Source organism: Bradysia coprophila, unplaced genomic scaffold, assembly GCF_014529535.1.
Source record: "Bradysia coprophila strain Holo2 unplaced genomic scaffold, BU_Bcop_v1 contig_232, whole genome shotgun sequence".
Taxonomy (NCBI): Eukaryota; Metazoa; Arthropoda; class Insecta; order Diptera; family Sciaridae; genus Bradysia; species Bradysia coprophila.
In genome coordinates, this window is record NW_023503493.1 from 21,273,957 (window position 1) to 21,297,516 (window position 23,560).

At 33.6% G+C, this 23,560-nt stretch overlaps 1 protein-coding gene across 2 annotated transcripts in view; it reads right to left on the minus strand.

Moving 5' to 3' along the window:
* Positions 1 to 23,560, minus strand: part of LOC119076253 (lutropin-choriogonadotropic hormone receptor) — a 50,792-nt gene that overhangs the window by 3,424 nt on the left and 23,808 nt on the right. Inside the window, exons 2-17 of one of the 2 annotated variants that reach the window (XM_037182920.1) lie at positions 14,153 to 15,248; positions 9,594 to 9,665; positions 6,519 to 6,662; positions 6,025 to 6,171; positions 4,087 to 4,158; positions 3,897 to 3,968; positions 3,674 to 3,742; positions 3,470 to 3,607; positions 3,237 to 3,377; positions 1,760 to 1,825; positions 1,527 to 1,670; positions 1,378 to 1,449; positions 1,182 to 1,308; positions 949 to 1,117; positions 811 to 884; positions 25 to 750 (exon numbers count right to left, since the gene is read on the minus strand). In XM_037182920.1, coding sequence (XP_037038815.1) covers positions 25 to 750; positions 811 to 884; positions 949 to 1,117; positions 1,182 to 1,308; positions 1,378 to 1,449; positions 1,527 to 1,670; positions 1,760 to 1,825; positions 3,237 to 3,377; positions 3,470 to 3,607; positions 3,674 to 3,742; positions 3,897 to 3,968; positions 4,087 to 4,158; positions 6,025 to 6,171; positions 6,519 to 6,662; positions 9,594 to 9,665; positions 14,153 to 14,514 — 2,595 coding nt within the window. In that variant the 5' untranslated portion in view covers positions 14,515 to 15,248. The remainder of the gene's footprint in view (positions 1 to 24; positions 751 to 810; positions 885 to 948; positions 1,118 to 1,181; positions 1,309 to 1,377; positions 1,450 to 1,526; positions 1,671 to 1,759; positions 1,826 to 3,236; positions 3,378 to 3,469; positions 3,608 to 3,673; positions 3,743 to 3,896; positions 3,969 to 4,086; positions 4,159 to 6,024; positions 6,172 to 6,518; positions 6,663 to 9,593; positions 9,666 to 14,152; positions 15,249 to 23,560) is intronic. The other variant, XM_037182921.1, reaches the window with a different exon arrangement.

Here is a 23,560-nt window from a genome sequence, read left to right on the forward strand (position 1 = left end):
CATTCCAATATAAGATTAACTTACCGCACAATACATCTTCAAGTAACATCCCATCAGTATCAGAAACGCCACACCGTTAATGAACATCAAAAAGATAACGTACACCAGGCTGGCCGTTCCATTTGTGGTCTCGAATGGAAGACACACTGCAAACTTTCGATAATCCGAAATACCCAGCAATGGTAATAGAGCCATCGTCAATGCGAAAATCCAACCGACGATCATAATATAACCAGCATGTCGCAGCGATAACCGTTTATTCAAGTGCATTGCATGAGTAATTGCATAGTTACGTTCCAGCGTTATAACAGCCAAAGTGTAAACCGATAGTTCGGACGATAGGACCGCCAAAAAACCGGATAGTTGACAACCGAAACTCATTTGCCATGGTATGGCATACATACGAAATTCACCTAATGTACTAGCATCGACAACCGCCAACATACCCAAATAGATGCCCATGAAAAAATCGGCAGCAGCCAAATTACACACTAAAAATCGTGGTACATCCATCTTTGACCTAGAGAAAATTAAGACAAACACAACGGTGCCGTTGCCAAGCATAGCCAGCAGAAACACCACCCAAACGCCACACCTCAATGTCCACCAATCGAATAGATCTTGGCATGGCAAAAACGGACCGGGCATTGGTAAGCATTGTACAGAGCCAGGTGTTAGCTCCGAACTGAATGGGCGCGTTGGCGTTGTTTCTTCTTCAAAATATTCTTCGACATAGGCCGGTAGATTTCCCTTGAAAATGATGTGAATGTGAAATCATATTTTACAATCGGAACAATGAATGTCATTTACTGGATAAGTGAAGTCTTGGCCGAATGAATCCCACAGATCATTTATTTGACTGCCAAATTTTTTGCTGAGGTTGTCTAGCGAAACGAAAACGGAATATTAGTTTATTTGGTTCACAGTTACTTTCTATTAAAAATTTACGCAGTTGCGGCCAAATATCCGTTTGGCTGTTATTCCACAAGGTTCTGTCAAAATCATCATCTGTGGGAAACAGAACAGATTCTTTAAGCGACGGGTGCTTGGACACTGTTGGCACCGTCATTAGCGGTAGAAATGGACAACAGTGATACGCATATGAGAGAACTAGCGTCTGAAAGTAATGGACGTTGAGATGTACACAGTTCACAGTTTTTTCTGATCCTTTTTTAATTTACCTGAATTCGTGGAAATGTGTCCGGGGCTGGGAATTCTCGAAGTTTCGGATTATTAAAGGTTTTTAAATGCAAGATTCTATGCAGACCAGTCTTTGGCAGTTTTGGAAAAATATTGTTTCCTAAATTTCTGTTAGAGGAAATGACAACTTTAATCAAAAGTTTCATCCCAATTCAAATGGAAATTCAATCAACTCACAAATCTTCTAATTGTACAAAACCAGCAAACGAATCTTCGTGAATGAAATTGATTGTATTCCCCTCCAAATCTCTGTGTAAAAGACGATTAAATATGCACATCCCTGTGGAAAACGGTACGAACAAAAGAGATTTTAATGAAACACTTACAATGATTGCAGATTGGGTACGCCGAAGAAAGCATCATATGGAATGGTTGCAATTTCGTTATAAGACAGTAATAGATCGTGTAATTGTCCCAACCCTTTAAGAGGTTTTCCATGTAACGAATCAATTCGATTGTCCGATAAATCTCTGGAAAATATTCAAATTCAAGACGATTAATTATTAATTTACGTTCAGTCGGGTCGCAAATGTTTGGTATAGTTCCGTTTTATATTTACAATATTCGCAAGTCCTTACAACTAGCCAATTCAGGAATGCTTCGAAGTTTGTTTGACTTTAGTACCCTGTGAATGTAATAAAAAGACTTTTTATTGTAATTTGAAATACTTCCTCCATTCCAAGGTCTATAATAAAGACGTAGGTATGGTATATACGTGTCACACAGTGTGGTGTAATCTTGAGAGATGTGCGGCAATATTTTTTGTGAAAGTAATTACGCAAAAAACATTAGCAATTTAATTTTCCGCTATAAACTTACACAAAGGACATTTGATATAGCTTTTAAACGTGAAATGAGGATGGAGCGACGAATACGGTTTTCTGAATATATTTTGAAAAAGTGGACATTCCGAGTACAGTACAATTATCCTTTAATTCACCAGTCGATCCTTTCATTGCATTGGTGTTATGCCAATAAAAAAAATAAACTTCTTAGAATTAGTCATCTGTTATCGACAACAGCGACAGAAATGAGTGTCTAGTGACTTTCTAGCTTATTTATTGGAACAATAAAAATTATGTTGAAACTACGGAAGTAGAAGATTTGTATGAAATATGGTTAAGAGAATAGATCGATTGGTCATGCATTTGCCGTTTGAAAATAGTTTTAAAAAAACCGTCAATTACAATATTAGAAGACAATATCAGGCCTGTCCTATTTTTTTTTTTGATCTGCCTTCGTTTCAAAATTTAAATTCAGGAAGGACAAATGCATGTCAGATCAACGCACTTCAAGCAAAAGTGCCTTTAATGACAGCTGCCAAATAGAGTACCATTTTGTATGAAAAAGTTTCCCAATCTTTTTTAGAGTACCACTTATACTTGAAGTACAGGTCAGATACAGAAAAAGCGTCAATTGAATGTGTCACTATTCAGTAAACACAATAATTTTGATATTTAAAATATGTTGTCCGCTCCACCCTTACGTATAGCTCGTAAAACGAAAAATTTTGATTCTTATAAAATCTAGTGCAGGAAATGAAACACATTTAAGTTAGATACTGGTCTATGGTTTCACCTCGACGTATACCTTTATACGTAATCCGTATTTTCACTATTTCAGTATTTTATTATAATGATACCTTTCATTGCCTATAGTATAACTGTTGCAGTCAAAAAATCGTATATTCCCTATTACATTTAAAACACGAAAATACTATTGGCACATTGTGCCAGTACTACTTCGGCTCATAAATTTCGCTTCATAAAAATGCCTTGTTCTGGAGTTATTAAAGATGGCACAATTGAACAAAGTGGGTATCGTTTATGGACACTTCCTAAGCGTTTCGTTCGACCTTAACAAAATACTATTTTTTTAAATGTTCAAATAGCGAAGAAGAGACTATCTCTGTAATAATTCACACAAAAATCGACTATTCGCACAAGGCGCGAATATAGCTAAAGTATTATAAAGTGGGTCTTCGAACAGTGGGTAAATAGCACTTGCATGTAAAATATGGTAAAGTTAAAACTCACAAGCTTTTCAATCTCGGTGAATTTAAGCAAAGATCGCTGGGAACACTTGACAAACTCGCCCGATCCATTCGAAGTGTCTCCAACGATACACAGCCCTCCAGCGACGGTACGTCCTTTAAATTACGTGCTTCCGATAATACTCTGTACAATTTTTTTTAATTGAAATGGGTAGAAAAGCACAATTTTCGGTTAAATTACTACCGATTCGAAACGATAAGTAATTTTATACCTACAATTTTCTAAGACGTGGCATATTCTGTAATGCACCAGTTTTAATACCAACCAATGGATTGGCTTTCAATTCTAACGTTGTAATACTACTCGGTAAATCATCTTTCGATATCCAGCGAATTTTATTACCGGAAAGGAATCTGCGTACGGATAGAAATAAATTGAACGGAGAAATGTGATTTTTATCCAAAATAAATTTCTCTTACAATTCTTGAAGATGCGTTAATTGGTCTAGGCCCGTTGGCATAGCACTTAAGACATTATCGTCGAGATCTCTGCGAAAAAAAGGAGAAGAAAAAGAAGTGGTAAAAGTGATGATGGATATATTCAAATCAAGTATTATAACACGATAAACAACCCCATTGATATTTCTTCACTTTTTTCTTCCATTCCATTCAAAATAAAAATAAATCAACGTCAATCACTTACAATACTTTCAGCTTTGTTAAATTTCCAATTGATCCTGTGGCTATGTTTGATATACGATTACGTTTGAGCAATCTGGGTGGAGAGAGATAAAAAAAATGGAAATTATATGAAAATGAAAGCAAAATGTAAATTGTAAAGAAGAAATTTCTTTCGAAAGGAGACAAACACTCCTCGCCTACTCAACACTTACAAGTAATGTAAATTTTCCATTAACGGAAAATCTCCTTCGTTTATACTAAATAAGTGATTCGATCCCAAGTTTCTGCAAGGTAAAAGATTTGCTTTAATGATTGAAAATTAATTTCGATTTTTCAATGAATTTGCTGCTGTCAGTAAGTTTAGCAAAATAAATTAAACAAAAAAAAGTTATAAACGAGGAGGGTAATATGCATACGAGGATAACAACGTACAATAATGCAACTATCACTAATGTTATAAAAGGAAAGTCTGGATCTGATGTTAAATAAAATAATATAAAAAAGCGATAATGAAAATGCAATTGTTCCACAAAATCATTTGTGGAAAATTGTTTGAAAATTGGTATAGCTAAAGGGGTTTTTCGTTTCTCTCAATAAAATAAAATTAGTTTGGTGGTGAGTCTTGGGTTATTGAAATTATTGTAATCAATGGAAACGTTATGTTTACGATTATTTTCTTAATAAACAACACGATAAACAACAATCAAACATTTAAATATAAATGCAGGGAAATCGTATTATTGGCGTCATGTTCTGCATCTAAAAGTAATTTGGACAAAGTTCAGTTCATGCACAGCAAACACACATCCACACAGATTCCGTTCTTAGTTTTCTTTTTATGAGATTTAAAATGGGGTCAAACGGATACACGATATGTTTTTTTCTTCTCCAGAATGAAACCGAAATTGATGTTTCGTTTTATGTATTTATCAGATATCGATCGGGCAATGGTTTTGTATAAGTTTCAGTCTTTTAAGGCCTTAATCTTGTCGATATTAAATTTTCTTTTCGTTTTACCAAAGTGCATTCGACGATATTGTATTGGATCGGAGGATTGTTATTTCGATGCGGGATTTCTGCTTCGCCTCGAGTAAATATAAACTTGGCTGCTTTTAAATAATTCAATTTGTGCAAGCAGAAGCATTGTCTTTTGGGGGCTAATTTCGATGTTGTAGTTTCAGATGGAGCAACGATGTATACGTGAGGAATGAAATTTCGTTCATATTTCATATTTCGCCAATTAAATAAATTGTACCGGAAAGTAGCTCCTGTTTCGCTCATGCGAAACTTTTCCTTTTAGCGGATATTATAATCGTCGACCTAACAATCACTAAGAAAGATTAGATTTTCCCATCCTGAAGTTGGTCAAACAGAAAAGTGTTAGGATGCATAGCACTTGATCCTTCTCTTCAAAGAGGGTAAAAAAAAAGTTGAAAATTTGATTTAGAGGGTGTTGTGAGAGGAAATGAAATTTTCCACTTTTCTCCCGAGGTCAACACAACGCTTTTCACAACAAAGGCTCCCGAAGTTTCAGGTGAGGTGAAAAAATGACTATTTTCACGCTTATTTCAAAAAATTTAAGAATTTACCAGAGTATGTTGGAAGTCGATTGGAGAATGTTAGCCTGAAATAGGTTCGATTCACCTGGATGATGCCAAAACCAATAAAAAGTTGTAAAATCCTTTGCATTAAATTTTGTATCAGTTTTGAACCATTGTTATTTTTCAAATATAATCGTGTTCCCTATTTGTTCCCATGAACTAACGTAAGTGAACTTAAAGGGAACGTAATAAGTCAAACAGATAAAAATGGTTTTTGCACGCTACATATACTCAAAGGTTGTATATCAAGTCAAGTACTCTTTACAATGTACCGACTTACCATCGAAATCTATTACACTCGTTATCAAATGCACATAAACTGAACTTCTGCTATTCTTTTCTAAATAAAAAACCAAAATAAAAGAACAATTTTCTTGGAATGCATTCCGGTTAAATTAAATGTTTTTTTGTACATTGTGGGGTGGTTTTTCTTTTGTAGAGGGAAAATGTAAATGCCAGCAAATATATAACATTATAATACAGCCATCCATGACATATTTATTTTTCTTCTTTCTGTTTTTTTTTATTTTCTAATATGCCAAGACTCACATAGCTTCAAGTGATGATGCGAGACCAATGAGTGCATCGGTTGGAATTTTTTGCAACATATTCCCTTCAAGGCGAAGTGTACGAAGATTTTTCAGATGCTCAAAAGCAATTCCATCCAATTCCATAATTGCATTGCCATTTAGTTGTCTATTTGTTTTTATTATTTTTTTCAGTTTTCAATTAATTTTTATGAAATTTAAATTATTGTTTTTACATTATCTGAATAATTAATGTAAATTTTTTGTCACAAAACAAACACAAGAATGTAGAGGTCGAACAATGATGTATGTAAAAAGAATGAAATGCCAAAAATTACAAATGAAGAAAACGTTTTTGTTTTTCATTTCGAAATTAATCACCAAACTTCAATAAAAGAATTTCAATAATTTAATTAAACAATTGCTGGAGTTCTTGTAACGACTGTAACGCAGTATATAATGAACGATACACGAAACATATACAACATTAGAGTATTCAGATAATATTTTACTTACAATGTAGTCAGACCACGTATTCGTTTTAATGCTTCTCCAGGGACTACAGTAAGGCCGCAATTGTGCAACGATAAACGTTTCAACTTGTGCAAACCAATAAATGCTTCTGAATCAATTTTCGATATTGTATTGTCTGATAGTACTCTGAAAAATGAAAATGCTTTCGATTAAATAAATCACGAGGCATTGCCAGGATGGTTCAGCTATTTATTTATTGAAGATGTTGGGGAAAATGTTCAGTTGTTGAAGCAACATTTATCGGAACAAATGAATGGGATGTGGGATTTATTATTGTCATCAGAACATAATGTATTCCGGTTTTGGTGCAACGAGATCTTGGGATGTAGTGTTGGATGCAGATTGTGTCATGTGTCTTGTAGACATAAATGGAATAAAGATTGCAAATCTTACGTCGTTTTACGTCGTCTTATTTTTTGTTGGAAGTTTACGGTAATTTATTTGAGTTTTTGTATTCAAATCTCGTGTTGATTCTTTTAACTTTGTAATTTGATTTGATGTTTTGAACGTTGGACTACAATGACTACACAATAATGAATGCCGCAAAGAAACATCCGTATGAAGAGGATGAGTTCTCATCCTCCTCCCATGAAATCCAATAATAAGTTATTCTGATTTAGAAACGGTAACCAAACTCTGAAATTTGCATTTTGTTAATTGAAATGCATTTTAGTTCACATTATTCAAATTAACAGCAGAATATTGAAATGTTTTTCAATTATTAGAATTAATTTGTTGGTTAGTTATAGAGTAAGTGAGCCAAATATTCACCATGTCCACTATTTCCTGAGCATCTAATGAGTTAAAATTAAAATACTAGAAAGGACATCGCATCAAAATAAATGTTTCCCTTTTTAAAATTCTTTTCATTATGACATGACCCTTCCCCCAGAGGCCGTATTAAAACCCTCAAGACGTCGATGAGGCTCAGATGGCGGTAATAACACCCAGAAGTACCCTTTAAAAATTTTTTTAAAGTAAGTTTCTTGGTACATTTCAGAGAAGTCCTTTTTGCTAGCCTCGATGAACTTTGACTGCTGCTTTACCCTACTGGTAGCTTTAAAAAGTCTTCAAACATGCCAAGATTGATCCACAGCGAGGACTGTTAACGACAGAGATTTTGTATCGAGGTCGCTCTACTCGTAGAGCCCGAATTACCCGAATTACTTCCTCGTCAAGCACTCAATACTAATGTGCAAAAAGGAGGTTAGCAGTAGTGTCTATTTAATTTCGTTTCAAGCTGCAATGCTCTACTTTCTATTCATAATATTAATGTTTTTTTCTGGGCTTTTAAAAACGGTCAGCTTGTCTCACCACTCATGACTTTTTTGCACTCAAATACTTCTCATAATCAGCTATAAAATTACATTCAAATGTGAAAAATCTTCAGGGAATGCTATCCGTATTTGATGCGCTCACTCTATCATTCATATATAATTTTAGTGAAACATACCAGGATGGATAATTCATTATTTTCAATTTTGTCATTGAATTAATTTGAAATTAATTTTACTGGACATGTTGCAAAGTTATGCATTAGTGTAACTGGTCAGTACATGCCACTCAAACATCCATTTCGTTATTTTCTTTTTAATGTCAGTTGATTAAAGCTTCTACTGATGGATTTTTGTTTTCTGACATCAAAAGACTCTTATTACTTCTATTCATCCTAAGATAATCGAATGGTATGACTAATCTAAATTCAGAACAAATACCCTTTGATTGTAGCGATAAAAACTGCGTATCAAAAATTCGTACAAAATTGCTATCCTTCGCCATCTACCTACACATGTGATCTCAATGAGTTTTCGGTTTTCTATCTCACTTAACTAAAATATTCAATGCAAAACTTGATACAATAAATTTTATTCAACCGAAGAACATACACATTGCATACACAACCGCCGCCACACAGTGTGTAAAACATGATATGAAAATAAAAACGAATTGCCCGATATTTTGAATAATTGATATCAAAAGGTTAACATTTTATCATATTCATATTCGATACGGTACAATGGGTATATGTTGTACATCATAAATGTATATGCGGTGAAGGTGGTGTGTCGAAGCAACCTCATGATGTTATTGTTGTTATTTCCATTCGTTATCCAAAAGAGAATATAAATACGAAGGCGAAAACCACATCAACAACTCCACCGAATTGACCGTCATTATATGTACAAGTCAATTATCTTGATATTTTCGTATTCCTTGATATTATAAGCTGGTTGTGATATTGTTGTGTATTATTATGGTGTTATACCGGGTGAGACTATATTAGTTCGTGTCATTGCAAATAATGTCTCTGATCCGATGAAATAATATTTATTCGGCTTTACGTAAGCGTGAACTGGTGTGTGGAATATTATGGTGGTGGTATGCGACTCACAGGAATTGTATCACATTTCAAGATTGCTAAATAAATAGGTCGTTAGTCATTCATGTGAGTAAGTTAAGTAAGTCAATCGATATATACCACAACTGTAGCTGGTTTTATGTTGCATAATAAGAAGACATAGTAAATATATCAAGCTGCTGGTAAATTCTAGATAGAAGTCCTTCGAGTCACTTCCAACCAATAATTCATTTTCCATTGTAACATTAGAAGCATTACGATCTTTTTCTTTCTTCATCGTTTACTTCAGAAAACCTCTGTTAATATTCAGATATAGTTCCAATGCATAAATTATTTTGTGTGAATTAATTCGAAAATTATGCAATCTAAATAAATTAAAATCTTTCATAATTTACGATCTCATTCTGTTACCAGTCATAATATGACTTAGCACCACCTAACACTTATACCCATATAACGTTAACATACATGAATATCGTTGCATGAATTTAATTAATCTAAACACGTAGTTAGAATGCAATTTAAAAGTAGTTTTAGTCACTCTATCTATAACCGAACGATACCATTAATACAATCTGAGCTTACCATATATCCCGAATATAATTTCTACGATAACTTATTCCATATGTAAATTTTGTTACCATGAAGCTTATAAGCATCTAGATATATACATAACATACAATTTGAATGGTACTTACAATTCTTCTAAATGTGGAACCGTATCGAATGATTTACTTGGCAAATATGTTATATTGTTGTCACCAAGATCTCTGAAAACAGAAGAACGGAGTGAGAAAAAAAAAATGAAATATGAAAAAGTTCTGTATAACAATGTCATGGATAATCTTAGGTGGATCAGTGCGACAGCTTTGCGGATAATACAATATGCTGTTAATATATCAAGTTCAAGGAACATTTTTCGTCTCTCGTTTTTTTTATGGATTTCAAACAAGAAATTGGTGCGTTTTTTATTTTGATATTATAATTTTGTCACCATATTGCGTGTCCGATGGATGATGATTTGTTGAATGGTGAAAAAGAAATTCAATAAAATGAGAGAGACAATTTGGTTGTGTTTGGCAAAACGAAATTAAGAAATTGTTTTACTATTACTGTCAGACGTGTCAGTAAATGTTGTTGGTAGCTTGTAGGATTCACGTAGAGTGTATTATAAGACACCTATAATGCGAAAAATTTTAATGAAAATTTGTCTATCAACTTTCGAAAAATGTGTTATACCAATGCTCTCTCTAGCACCGAAGCTCAGAGGCTAAACAGTCGGTCGACTTTCATCAAATAATAGCAACACACATTTCTTCAGCCTTCTACGAGGGGGAAACTACTCTTTTTTATTGATGTGATTAACATGATTAACTTGATTAACCAGTGATTAACATGATGATGAATTGGTGATTAAACAGCATTTGACCTAGGGAATCGTTGCAAAACTACAAATAAACGTGAAATATAGCGGTTAATCAATGCTAATCACCGATTAACTGTTTGGATTCACAAAACTTATATTTCTATTTAACCATGTTAATCACAAAATAGTGGTTTCCCCCTCAGCCTTCTATTAGACTTATGCCATAGGCAGCTTCAATGCTAGACAGACCATTGATCAAAAAATGACGTCGCTAATACTGCTCGGAAAGAAGTAAGAAAACCATTAATGAATATAGCAAAATAAAGAGACCTATACTTTCAACACGCGAAATGATATGTTTTCACTACCATAAAAGATTTCAGTTTATTAAGGTAGTAAACTTTTCCTCAGTGTGTACAATACCATCACTTTCAAGTTAACTATAGCCCGCTGGGCGGACACGAAATATTTTTTTTAAAGAAAATGTATGGACTTTCTGTCACTTCTTTCAGTGAAGTGTTGATAGACAGCCCATATATTTTCTGTCAAAATTTCTTTTCTCCGCAGACTGTATTCTTAGCCTTACACGGAAAAATGAAACTAGTTTCGGGTAAATCAGTTCTTTGTGGTACATCTTCCAAACGAATATTTGGCATAAATATGTATCATATAACTAAACCAATAGATGCTTCACAGAGCAATTTCTAACCAGTTAATTTTAACTAATTTCTGGGTCCCACGTCAAAATGAAAGGAATTGCATACAAATTTTAACTGAACTTACTTTCAATGTTTCGTTTGATTGTGACGTTTGATTCAAAATCTTTTACTTCATTATTTTCAACGCTTATAATGGAACACTTGTCAGAAATCAAGAACTTCTTTGTCGTTGGCATAAACTCAGAAATAAATCGCAGTTCGCCATCAGTGACAAAATTGTAATTTGAAATAGAGAAAATATCTGTGTTGTAAAGTAGACTAGTCACAGTACGCTACACGTATATCGTATTCAATTAATGGTCTCCGTCAAGACCCTCATGTAACGAAATTACTATAAATGTAGACTCCTTCTGCTCTGAAAAACGTGTAAATGGAACTGTTCGGAATCATCAAAGGTTCACATACTAATTGTTAAACGATCTTTGTTGAAATTATGTTTAAAACAAAAAGTAATGTGCCACATCACACAAACCAAACACACAATTTCCTTTCAGCGATTAATTTTGATGATCTATTTCAAATCAAATTTTTATCGACATTAAACCTAACGAAGTACGAGTACATAACAGCAATTATGGCTGGCTTATTTATAATTCAAACAACTCTAAACATAACTATTAAATTGAATAGCACATTACCACATCAAATCTGAAATTGGTATGTATTTCAACGCATCATAAAGCGAATATCAAACTATTGCATGTATTACACACATGCCGATCATAAGCTATACAACAGTGTAGTAGTGCTGCATGTACGTACAGTTTATTTTAACTTTTATTCTGAAGAAAGATTTCCAAAAGATCATTACATTAAATTCATGCTTAGTGCAGTGGATTTTCACCATTTCCAACTTCTCACATTATAAAATGGAATAAATCTACACACAAAGTTGTACAGAGATCGACTGTGCGCTATCTGTTCTAATGAAACATCTCTACACCAAATACAAGAGTCAAAATAGTATACGATAATAATTTTTAGTGGAATTGGTTTTTGCGTTACACCAACCGCAAAAAGACATCAACGAAACTCTAAATTGTTTCTTTATCAGAAAAATCTGTTTAAAATATCAATTTTATAGTTGGTGAGCTGTGAAGAAAAAGAGTAGAGGGAAAAATATTATGAAAGCTCGGTACGAAAATGTTCTTTGATTGGGCAATTGAATAGGAAAACTTTACGTAAACAAAGCCATAAACATTAAATTTTATCTGTTCGGTTTCATTTTGGTACATCGGCAAAAGAGTTTTAAACTAATTTTTGGTATTTAATGCTCAGCTCATGCTGTAAAGATATTTCTGAATGGTTTTGTTGACCACGAATTATCATGATACTCAACGGAATGGGCACTTTTCGCATTGGTAAAGTTGCCTTAAGGTTAGGGAGGTTATTATGAATCATAAAATTTATTTCTTATGGATTTTGAAGCTCCCTTCGTTTTATTTTTATTTTTTTTTGCTTAAAAAAGAGTGGATGCCAAATCTTTTTCTTTATGTTCAAAAATGGTTGACTTTAAGTAGTCTGAATGGACCATTGATTTACTTTTATATCTTAAACGTATCTATATACTAAAACGAAAATAAATTTGGGAAAGTGCTTGTCCAATTGACAAATAGTTTTTTTTTAATAATTTTTATTTGTTTTGATAAGTTATACGCAGGAAGGACAACTAAACGGATTCGTTGAAGAGAAGAAAAAACCATTTTATAAATTAAATGTTTCGAAAAAGTATTTTTCGCTCGAAGTCAACAACTTACGAAAATACGAAAATTGCATAAATGGCACTGGCGACGATAATATGTATGCATAGCTGTGCCATAAACACTGAAAGAGTCAGATGGTTATTGCAACACATTGACTTTTTCGACAGAAGACACATACAATATCTCAAAATTTGTTTACCCAAAAACCTTTGACGAATATCTTCATGTACATAAGAAAAAGCGTTGAGCGTTTAGTTTCACCGAAACTTTGAAACGAAAATAAATATTTTTTTTTCGGTTAGGGGAGAATGAGTATGACGATTGTCTACATTTTACGATCAAACATAAACTTGCGAAAACAGCTTAATATTATCTGTGAATCCATCAAAAGATATGGCTGACATAAAACACACAGCTAGCCTCTTTGCAGAACTTATTATCAAGGTATAACGCAAAAAATTGACTTCATCTGCCAAAACCGAAAAATTGAATTTTTATTATTCACTTTATTTGCTGCAAACAAATGCTGAAAATCAGTGTTTTTATATGAAAGCATGACCTTTATCCCTTTAATTTTATTGGAATTAATTAACAAGAAAAAATGTAAAAGATGAAAAAAAAATGTGGAAAATGTGTGAAGCGTATAATATGTTATGTATACCTCCCCTGATTGCTTCTACCCACACATTTCTCATTATGATGTTTTGAATTGATGATAATAAGCCACAAGACCATTTTCATTTTTTTATATCTTTATACCGCGTCGTCTATATTGCTTCGTTTCAGCTAATAACGATAAACGAAAAATGGAATATAAAGCGCGAACAGTTGTGCTTTTGCTTATATTATTAAAAGAAATATCCCAAATAGAAAAAGCAGATTAAATTTGTGGCTTTCAAGTTGTCGCTGTGAATTGAAATTTTATTGGAAAAACAAACACATTGCATCGTCCGTCCGTATCATAACATTCGAAGCATGATAAGTAGACGAACTAAATGTTTGAACTGTATGCCAGTTATAATTTGGTTGCAAGGTTGCAGCTTTGTTCGTTGTGCAAAAAAACAAAGTCGAAATAAACAAGACGCGAAAAGTTTCGATAACTTCTTCCTCTTTTGTTGAAGAATAATCGGACTTTTCAAAGCAAACAGCGGCAACGTTTTCTCCGGAAAGAGATGAACGATTAAAAATATTGTTTTAATAAATGCGAGAACTACTAGCGATCTTTTGCGAAGTTTATTAATTAAATGTATTCGAAATTTGCAACTGGCATCATTTTGTCCTTCAGCTTAACCAACAAGCTAGGACCTTTTTCTATGTACGTGTTTAGACGGTAACTAAAAATGTGAGCTTTTCTCTCTCAATGTACTCAATTTTTTAATAATTTTCTGTAATTTTTCGTGGAATAGATGGTTCAGTAAATAAATTTTCTTTCTAAAAGCGTACAAGCCCCCAACGCATGCAATACTCACAATTTAACTATCTCCGCCGGTAAATCCAATGGAATCTCTTCAAAGCCAACACTGCGGCAGGACAGTGCCAGTTCTTCAACCCCACCCGAACATTGACATCCTCGTCTCTCCCACGTCGAGCAAATATTTCTGGCAAATGATCCATACGATCCATATTGCTTCAATGCCTGATCGTACAATTCCCTGGCCTCTTGTTCCGAATTCACCGATGATGGTATGACAACCGATTCACGGATGACTACATCATCTGAGATTGCTGACGGTATGGTTGTCGACACACAGTAAACCAAATAAATATGCAACACGAAAACTAGGACTGAAAGTCCTTGCGTTGAAATATTTTTCGTAGCACAATATGCCATACCAATTGCATTGAGTCAATGCATTTTAGTGCACTTAATACAACATTTTTTAAATTTGTGGCACTGCTTTGTTTAATTACACATTCAGTTAATTAACATTTGAATTTTTTCAATATGATGCACATTCATTGATAGCACTTGTGATGGTATAACACTTGTGCAGAATAATCGCGAAATGTTTGCATGATTTTACGCACCTAGTTCTGCTATGATGATTGGGCGATTCTTTTTTTTTTTGTTCGATTCAATAATTTCAATTAGTTAGTTGTGCATTATTGTGAGTATCCCAATTTGATAATATTCAAAACGAAAATTAATTGCTAAACAAAAGGAACACTCAATTTGTTTTCATATAAAACGATTTATTTTCATTGCTTTTCCATTAAAGCGATCATAATAAATTGACTTCATAATAACACAATATTGGTAAATTAGCGGCATATTTGGTTTGAGATACGCGTAACGGCAACGGTAATAAATTGAAATAAATATAAATATAATAAATAAATGTTTCTTTAATTAGTAAACGTTTTTTTGTATAACTTTGTTATTGGATGTCAATTTTAATAGCTTTTGCATTTTGAGATTTTGAGTTAATTATATCAAGCACGAATTATATATACTCAAGTTTTCCTTATACGCAGCTCATTTTTGTTTTAAATTACCAAGTATATATCGCCATACGCCAGTCGTAGACGTTGGATTTCTTTTTTCTGAATTATTTGTTTCCAACACTGTAAAGAAAAGGAAAATTAATTACATTTCATTTTTGTTTAGCTACAAAATTTATTGATGCAGTGAATTGATTATCACTTTTTTTATATTAAATACAAAAATTAAACATTCATGAGCTTATTGGATTAACGGCCGCGTTTTTGTGGGCTCACTTTTGCATTTTATATATGAAATGTTAAAAATGATAGACGACCGAAATATCTGAATATAATTGAATCGGATTAACTGTACAAAAAGCTAACGCAAATTTGAATCGGGGTAAATTCAGACTTCTCATTGGTATAATAGTATATTACATTGGATGCTGCGAAAGTATTTCATAAGGTAACAATTGTGTGATAAAATCAAACTCAAAAGCGTGTTTTGTGAGCAACAAGGTTCGGAAATTGTCTTTCCGACAAGTAAGTTGCTCGAAAACACAAGAGTCAGTTTGTATTACAAAGGGCGTTCTCACGATTCTTACACGTAATAGTAGATTACATTGGATGCTGCGGAGGTAGTTCGTTACATGAGGGAACAATTTTGTGATACGAGCCGAACTCACAAGTATGGTTTTAAGCAACTCGCTTTGGAAACGGTTATTTTGACAAGTGTAGAGTTTGCATATCCGAGCCGAAGGCGAGTCAAAATAACCGTTTCCAAAGCGAGTTGCTTAAAACCACACGAGTGAGTTCGCGAGTTCACAAAATTGATTCCAAGTGTAATGAACTACCAAGCAGCATCCAATGTATGCTGTTTTATTGCCTATTCACCCGGAATATTGTTGTTACGAGTACATTTTTCCACCCAAGGACCTGACAGTTCAAAACCAAAAGTGTTCAAGAAGACTCTTCTTCTTGAATACCAAAAGATTATTCTAAATTAATGAATAATTTCACAACATATATGTCGCGCTATTTCATTCACTACCAGACTAATCATAAACATAAAAAATACCGATATCACAAAACTTACAAAACAATCTGTTGTTGCATTGATACGTTTATAAACGAATCTAGTCTGCTCTTGAAATCGGCTCACACTTCTTCATAACATTAATCCCGAAAGCATCACTGGCAACACTACTGTTTTGATGACATGTCGACAAACTACTTCGACTGTTTTGTTTTTGTGAAGTGCTAGATTCATATTTTGCGTAATATTTGTCGATTTTGGTTACAATAAATTTTGCTGTGAAGTGAAGTGAATACATAATAAAGACAAAAGTTCTGATTGTTTTTGGAAATAAGTGAAAAATGCAAAAATTAAAATTGTTTGGCCATAAGTGTTTGTCGAGGTTGAAATTATGGCTATAGACAAAATGGACGTCACTTATTTTTGTGTTTTTTTTTAGAGTTTTTAATGAATTTGCTTAGATTGGTGACAAAGTGACAAAGCTTGTGATATTAAAACTAAAATAACATCGCGAGTCATTATTTCGATTTCAGTGCTAAAGATATGTCATGTGATATATTTTTGCTGATAAGTAATGAAATTCTGCTGAATATGTAATGAAAATCTCCTGATATGTAATGAATTTTCATATGACTATTCCTTCACTTGTGATGTAATGAAAAAGTTCCCACATGTAACGACCGCTTTCCGCGGGTGGGAAATGTACGTGTAACAACAATATTCCGGGTGGATAGGCAATAAAATATTTAAAAGGGCTCAAGAAATTCCCCAAATTTACTAAATGAACTAAACTAAAGTTTAAATAAAAATTCTGATTTGTTGCCTGCCCACGCGGAAATTGACTATTACAAATGAATTCACGTAAAATGAACCAAAAATATTCTTCATGTAATGGGTTCATTTTAGCAGCGACTAATTGCTATGTAATGCTCAACTTTCGCATGTGGCAGACAATAAAATAAATTTATTGTTGGATTTTAAGTTTTTTTTTTATACGACCACATAAGACTAAGTGAAAATGATTTTTGTTGTAATTGAGCTTCATTCATAGTTTGCGACATACCTAGATATAATAGTTCGATTTAGAAGTTTCATTGTCAAAATTAAATAAGTTTTCCACTGTAATTTGTAAAAAAAGTAAAGCTTGCCGTTTATAATAGTAATTTATGCAACCGAGTTGCAAAGCACTTTATTAGGCTGTAGATGTGTAAGTGTGTGTAAGTACATCGTGAGCCTAATAGAACACTTTGCATCGAGTTGTATACAACGTTTTATGTCACAGAGGCATCTGAAGTTTGCAAATTTTGCACATTATGATACTGAGTGGCATAAAAGGTTAATTCTTATCACAAATGTAATTAATATTTTCATGTGTCGGGGCCGAAAATGAGGGAGTTTCGATATTTTTCTCAGGTTTTCGACCCCTTACATGAAAAATTTTTTGAGTATCTGTTTTGGGCGATTGTTTTTAGGCTCTTTCGCATGTAACAAGCGAAATTGCCTAAAAACAATCGTCCAAAACAGATACACAAATAACTATTACAAATCTCATAAGAATTCTGTTCCCATAAATCCTTTGTTTTTGTTCGTATAAAAGGCATAATTTATAGCTTTCTAAGAATTTTTTTTCTCAGTGACCCCATTTGATATTTAACAAGAGCAAGCTAAGCTGCAAATTAAATAACAAAGTTTGCAATTAAACCATTTAACTTTTCAGAGTTTAGAATCCAATTCTATGGAGAAAATTTGTGTTAGTGGTTTCTCTTTTAATTAACAGAAACAAATGAACAAACCAAAAAAAATTCAACAGAAAAATGACTAATTCGTTGACAGGCTATTGTGTCTCTATTATGGGAAATGGAAACTTTCCTAAACAACAGAAAGTCGTAAACAATTTAAGGCATCTGAAAATAAGTGAAGAAAATCAATTTCAATTACGTGCTAGGCAAAAGAGAGCGAAAAGATTGTAAGATTATACCTTTTTATAGAGATAAAAAGGTCACATGGACGACAAAGTATTTAGCTTCCACTATTTCCACTAACATTCCGATTATTTTTTATTCCCTATGCATACGAAAAAAGAGTTTTTCGTATAAAATTGACTTTCTCGGCGATTAATTTATTTATTTTTGTTTAAGCGTGACAAAAATTTTCTTTCCTTGACACTTTTCTTAACGCTGAAAAATTGTCAGATTAAGAGAAAAATTGTGAGTTATCTCTTTCATTATAATAATATATTCGGCATGCGTTAACTCGCCACATATGGCACAGTGTTAAACCATGCAAATGATTATTTCACCCCCCAAATGCGTGTATGACAGGAAGGTTGCTAAATATATTTGTTATTATCCCATTACCCATTATTATGAATAAGATTTTAACACTAAAGCTGAAAACATTAATGTCGATTTAATGGTGACAACGGTTACAGAATTGTTAGTTCTCAAACGATCTAGCAAAATATGAAATCGAAAAATGTTTCGTCATTTTGATACGATAAGATTGTGCTACACAATAAATCAAAATAATTTACATTCGAACATCCAAACAAAATCTGTTAGCGTATTCGCATACGTTATGGCATTAAGCATGTAAAAATGAGAAAATACGATTTGTATTTTCAAAAGAAAATTCCCTGGCGTGAAAATAACGAGGTGGCGATATATATACAATACAAAATCAACGGCACATTACGCAGATTTTTTTCTATATACACAATGGTCACACCTTGCATAATTGAAGTCATATGTTACGCTATGAAAATGTGATTCGCCGACGTTAATTTGCGACTCGGAGCTTCTGTTTTGTTTTTGTTTTCACATAGAATGATGTCATAAAGGAATGCATAGTGCAATAAATTGAATTTATTGTTCCTTTTACACATAAAATCATAAAACAGTTGTTTATTATTATTTCGAGAAGGTGATGCGGTTTTTCAGTGAACGGTACGGGTGGCAATATTTTGTTTTATTTAAGCTTTATATCTCTATCTGTGCACGATCTTTTTTTTATTCATTTCAACATGGGTGTAAGATTGTACGGTTGTACAAGAAAAGAATTCACAGAGAATAATAACTGATACCAGACTGTTGTTTACATCACGCAATATAGAGAATTTTTTTTAATGAAAAAGAAAATTTCTTCACGTTTTTGTCGAGTGAAATGGAGCAATGTGGAACATAAAACGAACTGTTTACCCAAAGAGAGTTGAGATCAGGGTGCCAGTGTGTTGTGTATTTGTCGAACAGATCGCAGATTTAGTATGGAGAATTTTGTAACATTTTGTCCAAAAATTACTCAGAAAATCGTCAAGGCTCTCAACACCTCTGTCAATCTTTTTACTGAACTTTTTACAGACAGCGATGATGGTGTTGATAGTCTGGAATATTTTAATAGGAACGTTTACTATCAAAAACTCGGTGAGCTATGCTCCTCTTCTTACACTCATTCGATCCTGAACTATTAAGAAGATGCTATAGAATGACTTAGAGTTGGTTATGAAGTGAAACGTATGATTTTTGATGAGGAGCCGAAAGATTTTTTTGATTGTAAACGTTCTCGCAAAAATCACATTTCGAACTAAAGTTGACATAACTGGGACGAAAAAGTTTGAGAAATTGTTTTCGTTTTGAGGTATACCTTGTGAGATAATGTTACGTTGTTGGTCTGCCAGGGAGTGCACAAAATTCACTCAGTTTTTTAACGTTGCAGATTGGCAACGGACCATTTAAGTATAATATGACATGTACCTTCAGACAAACGGCACAAACAAGAACTCTCACTGGAGCCTATACATGAGACTCCGTTATGGAGAAGGTGATCTTGATGAAATCAAGTTCTAAGCAGAGATAGCCTTTTTCGTCTTTTAGGAGCTCTAAGAACTGCTAGTCGGTGGCAAACAGTCCGTAGAGGTCTTCTAAATGTGCCATCGATACAGGAGACTTGTACAACTGAACAACAAGTGTGTACATCGTCAGGATATTGGGACGTAGGTCCGAAATGACATCAAAATAAAACTCTTCTGAGGGAATAATTGATCATCTCATTCTCACAAGCAAAGCAAAACGAATCACTCCAGGCGAGCAAACTGATCCCTATGATTAGGTACCAAAATGATAGCTAATCCTTAGGGCAGAAAGCAAAGAGTGACTGGCGTCAACCTCGTTTCACTAGACTGTAAATTCTAGAAAGCCACTGGGAGGACAGCTGTGTCTCACCCCTTAGACCTTACACTAATGACATCGAGTAAGGCAACATTGTCGCCCGAATCACAGTCCTTGTCATTGGGATTGATAAAGCCTGTGATTTACATTCCGCTCGATATTGACCTGGTCCAGTCTCATATTTTATAAGACCAGCCCGTTCGAACGTAAACTTTCTCTGCAGTGGGCCAATATGAAAGCCGAGCCAGACAGAAGCGTCACTCAGCAGCGCGCCACCAAAAGGTCAACCGCCAAACTTTACCACTATTTAGCCCAAAAGCCCTTACTTCCAAATTAGACTGACGGACGAGCCACCTTTGAGACGAGGACCTTCGGTGCAAAAAGCGAAATGACAGCGTGTCCAGACGATGGCACACCACTGAATAGCACAACGACCCGACACGGCGACCATATCGTCCCTTTGCACAACATGGAATACATTCCTCGAATATTAATACAGAGAGATGTACCCTCATCGAGTGTACGTTGTCTTTGCGAGGAATCAAAATAAAAGCCGGTAAAAACTAGCATCTCTCAGCGGCATAACACCACCAATCCATCCGTCGACCTTGTCCACTCTAAAGCCCGAAAGCCTAAGCTCTACGAATAGTCCGGATCATTTTTCTCATATAGAAACAAAATAGGACCCAGCCACATCAGTGAGTAAACTTTTAGACCATGAACCAGCCGAGAGCTAAAGCTGGCGAGTGAGGCAAAGCAACTAAGAGTAAGTTTTTAGAAGTTTTGACGACTCCTCACATTCCTGCACCACATAAAACATACCACAAAAAGCGTGATTGACAAGTACAAAGTGCAGATAATTGCTATCATTGGGTCAGTTGCATGTAAAAATGTAAATATTTGTCATCGATTGTACTCTACACAATAGATGGCTGTTCCATGCCAACCGGCTTTATTCCACATCGTAAAATCTTTAATTTTCGTAATTTTATTTAAAATAAAAAATAAACCGCCAGTTTTACGTTCATTAATAAAAGTGAAATGAACATTTCGTACGCTATAATTTACACCATATAATAATACAATATTGTTATGAATCTAATTTGCGTGTCAAAATTGCTGCTATTTCCGTATGAGATTTATTTATTTTTCTGCAAAAATTATTTCACTCTTTTATTTCGCATTTCATCTCGATATGATAAAAGATTTACGCAAAATGAGGTGTATAAAAATGTTAACTTATGGAACATGACAAGACATTCAATTAAATGCTGAACGAAATTATAATTTAAATTTAATATCGGTCACGCGTGCTAATATTATCGTAAAAATGGTCCACTTTTTTCTGGTTTCTTCGTCGTTATCTCATCTCTGGGGTAGTGTGTGACCAATGAAAAATTGATCATGATTATAACGCGCTTCATTAACACTGCACAGAATGTTTGTTTGAGGAAATAAGAAATTCGTAGAAAGAATTTCTGTCTCATTCCTCTGATTATGAACTAAATAATATTTTTAGAATTGCATTGAGCAGAGCATCGGCGAATGCAATTTAAAACTTTTCTACAAACAATTTTTTTCGTTCTTAATTAATAAGAAATTAATTTTCGTGTAAACGACGTCTCACATAATTTATATTTAAAGTTAAGTAAAAGTTCAAAGAAAATACTCGCAACGACAGACGGGAATTTGTGTGAATTGCATTTTTTTCATCTTCGTGTATTTATGTGGCGGCATTACGGAACTGTAGATAAAACAAAAAGGAAAATTGCAATATTTATTGCTCAAGAAAATGCCCATTACTGTTCTTGATTTAAAACGGAAAACGTGAATGTGTATATCGCCAGCAATGCAGGTGATTTTATGAACAGAAAAAACTTTTCAACGTAAGACGAGTTGCAATTCATATATATAATTCGTAGTTAAAACCAACCAACAACTATTTAATTTGTAAACAATGTTCCGATTTTATGCCGATTAACGAGTATGGCAATGCAGTGAACATAAATTGTTCTCTCGAAATGGTATAACTGGTGATATAACTGCTAAAATATTAAAAAAATAAAAATGGAAAACTATAAACTTATTGGAAAGACAATCCATATAAGAAATGGGGGTTTTTCGTGGGTCTTACCGCTGTGGCGGTGCTGTAATTATTCTATCAAAGGTTGCGACAAACATAAATGTTTCGTGTAAGTATGTACGTAGTACAGATTTATGTAAATACTTACGTCAAACTTAGAACAGTGTCGATTAAAGGTCAAAATAACATGAGAATGATGTGCAAGTATAACCGAATTACATCTTAGGTATTTTTTTTAAACGGAAATTTAATTGTTTTCGGCAACAACAGTCAAAATAAACGATTTGCCTCAAGCCTCTATTATATATAGTGAAATTGATAGTACAACTTGTTTAATTATGTCCTTTTCTATATAATTTGTTCTACTTGCGACTCCATGACATAATTTTGCCATTTTCCATATGTTTTGGTCAACTTGCGACTCCATGACAAGGCATGTTCATGGAAATGCACGTATGTAATCTATTATGCATTTTTTCGCATTTATTTTCTGAAAATACTGCCGAATTGTAGAGCACGACTTTTTCCCCTCGTCCCATAACATTCTATGTCAAAAACTAAATTTCTAATTTATTTGCATAATTCCAATTTTCCTTCACTTTGATTTTAACGCGTTCAACTAAAATTCTCTTTTATCAGATATTACGTGGTTTAGCATCCACTAAACGTTTTACCAAAAATATATTTTAATTTATCTATCGAGGAATGCCAACCAGCTGCTACAAATTTACTTTGCGCTCAATAATTTTAAATTCAAAGATGTAAACGATTAGCACTCAATATGCCAAAAGTTTGTTTTATTTTCGCACAAAATTTTAAGTATTAAATCTCCAACAAGCCAAACTGAAACCAACTTTTTATTGTTTGCTTTTAATTATACTTCAAATGCATTTTGCGTGCTACGGCATATCAATGAGTATTGTGAAGAGTAACAAATCCAGTCACCCGGTTTAGCATAAAAGTTCAATTTATTCCTGAAAATTATGTTTTCACATAATTTTCCGATAAAACTTCAAGCCAAACGTTGTCTGTTTGTCTTTTACACTTGGGAGTTCGTCGTTAACCTTGCTAATCCGAATTAATTTCTTGCAATTATCGGTTAACTTGAGCGAAAACTTGAAATAAAGATAATCGGTAAGTCTAACGTCCCACTGTAAATGTAGCTTTATAC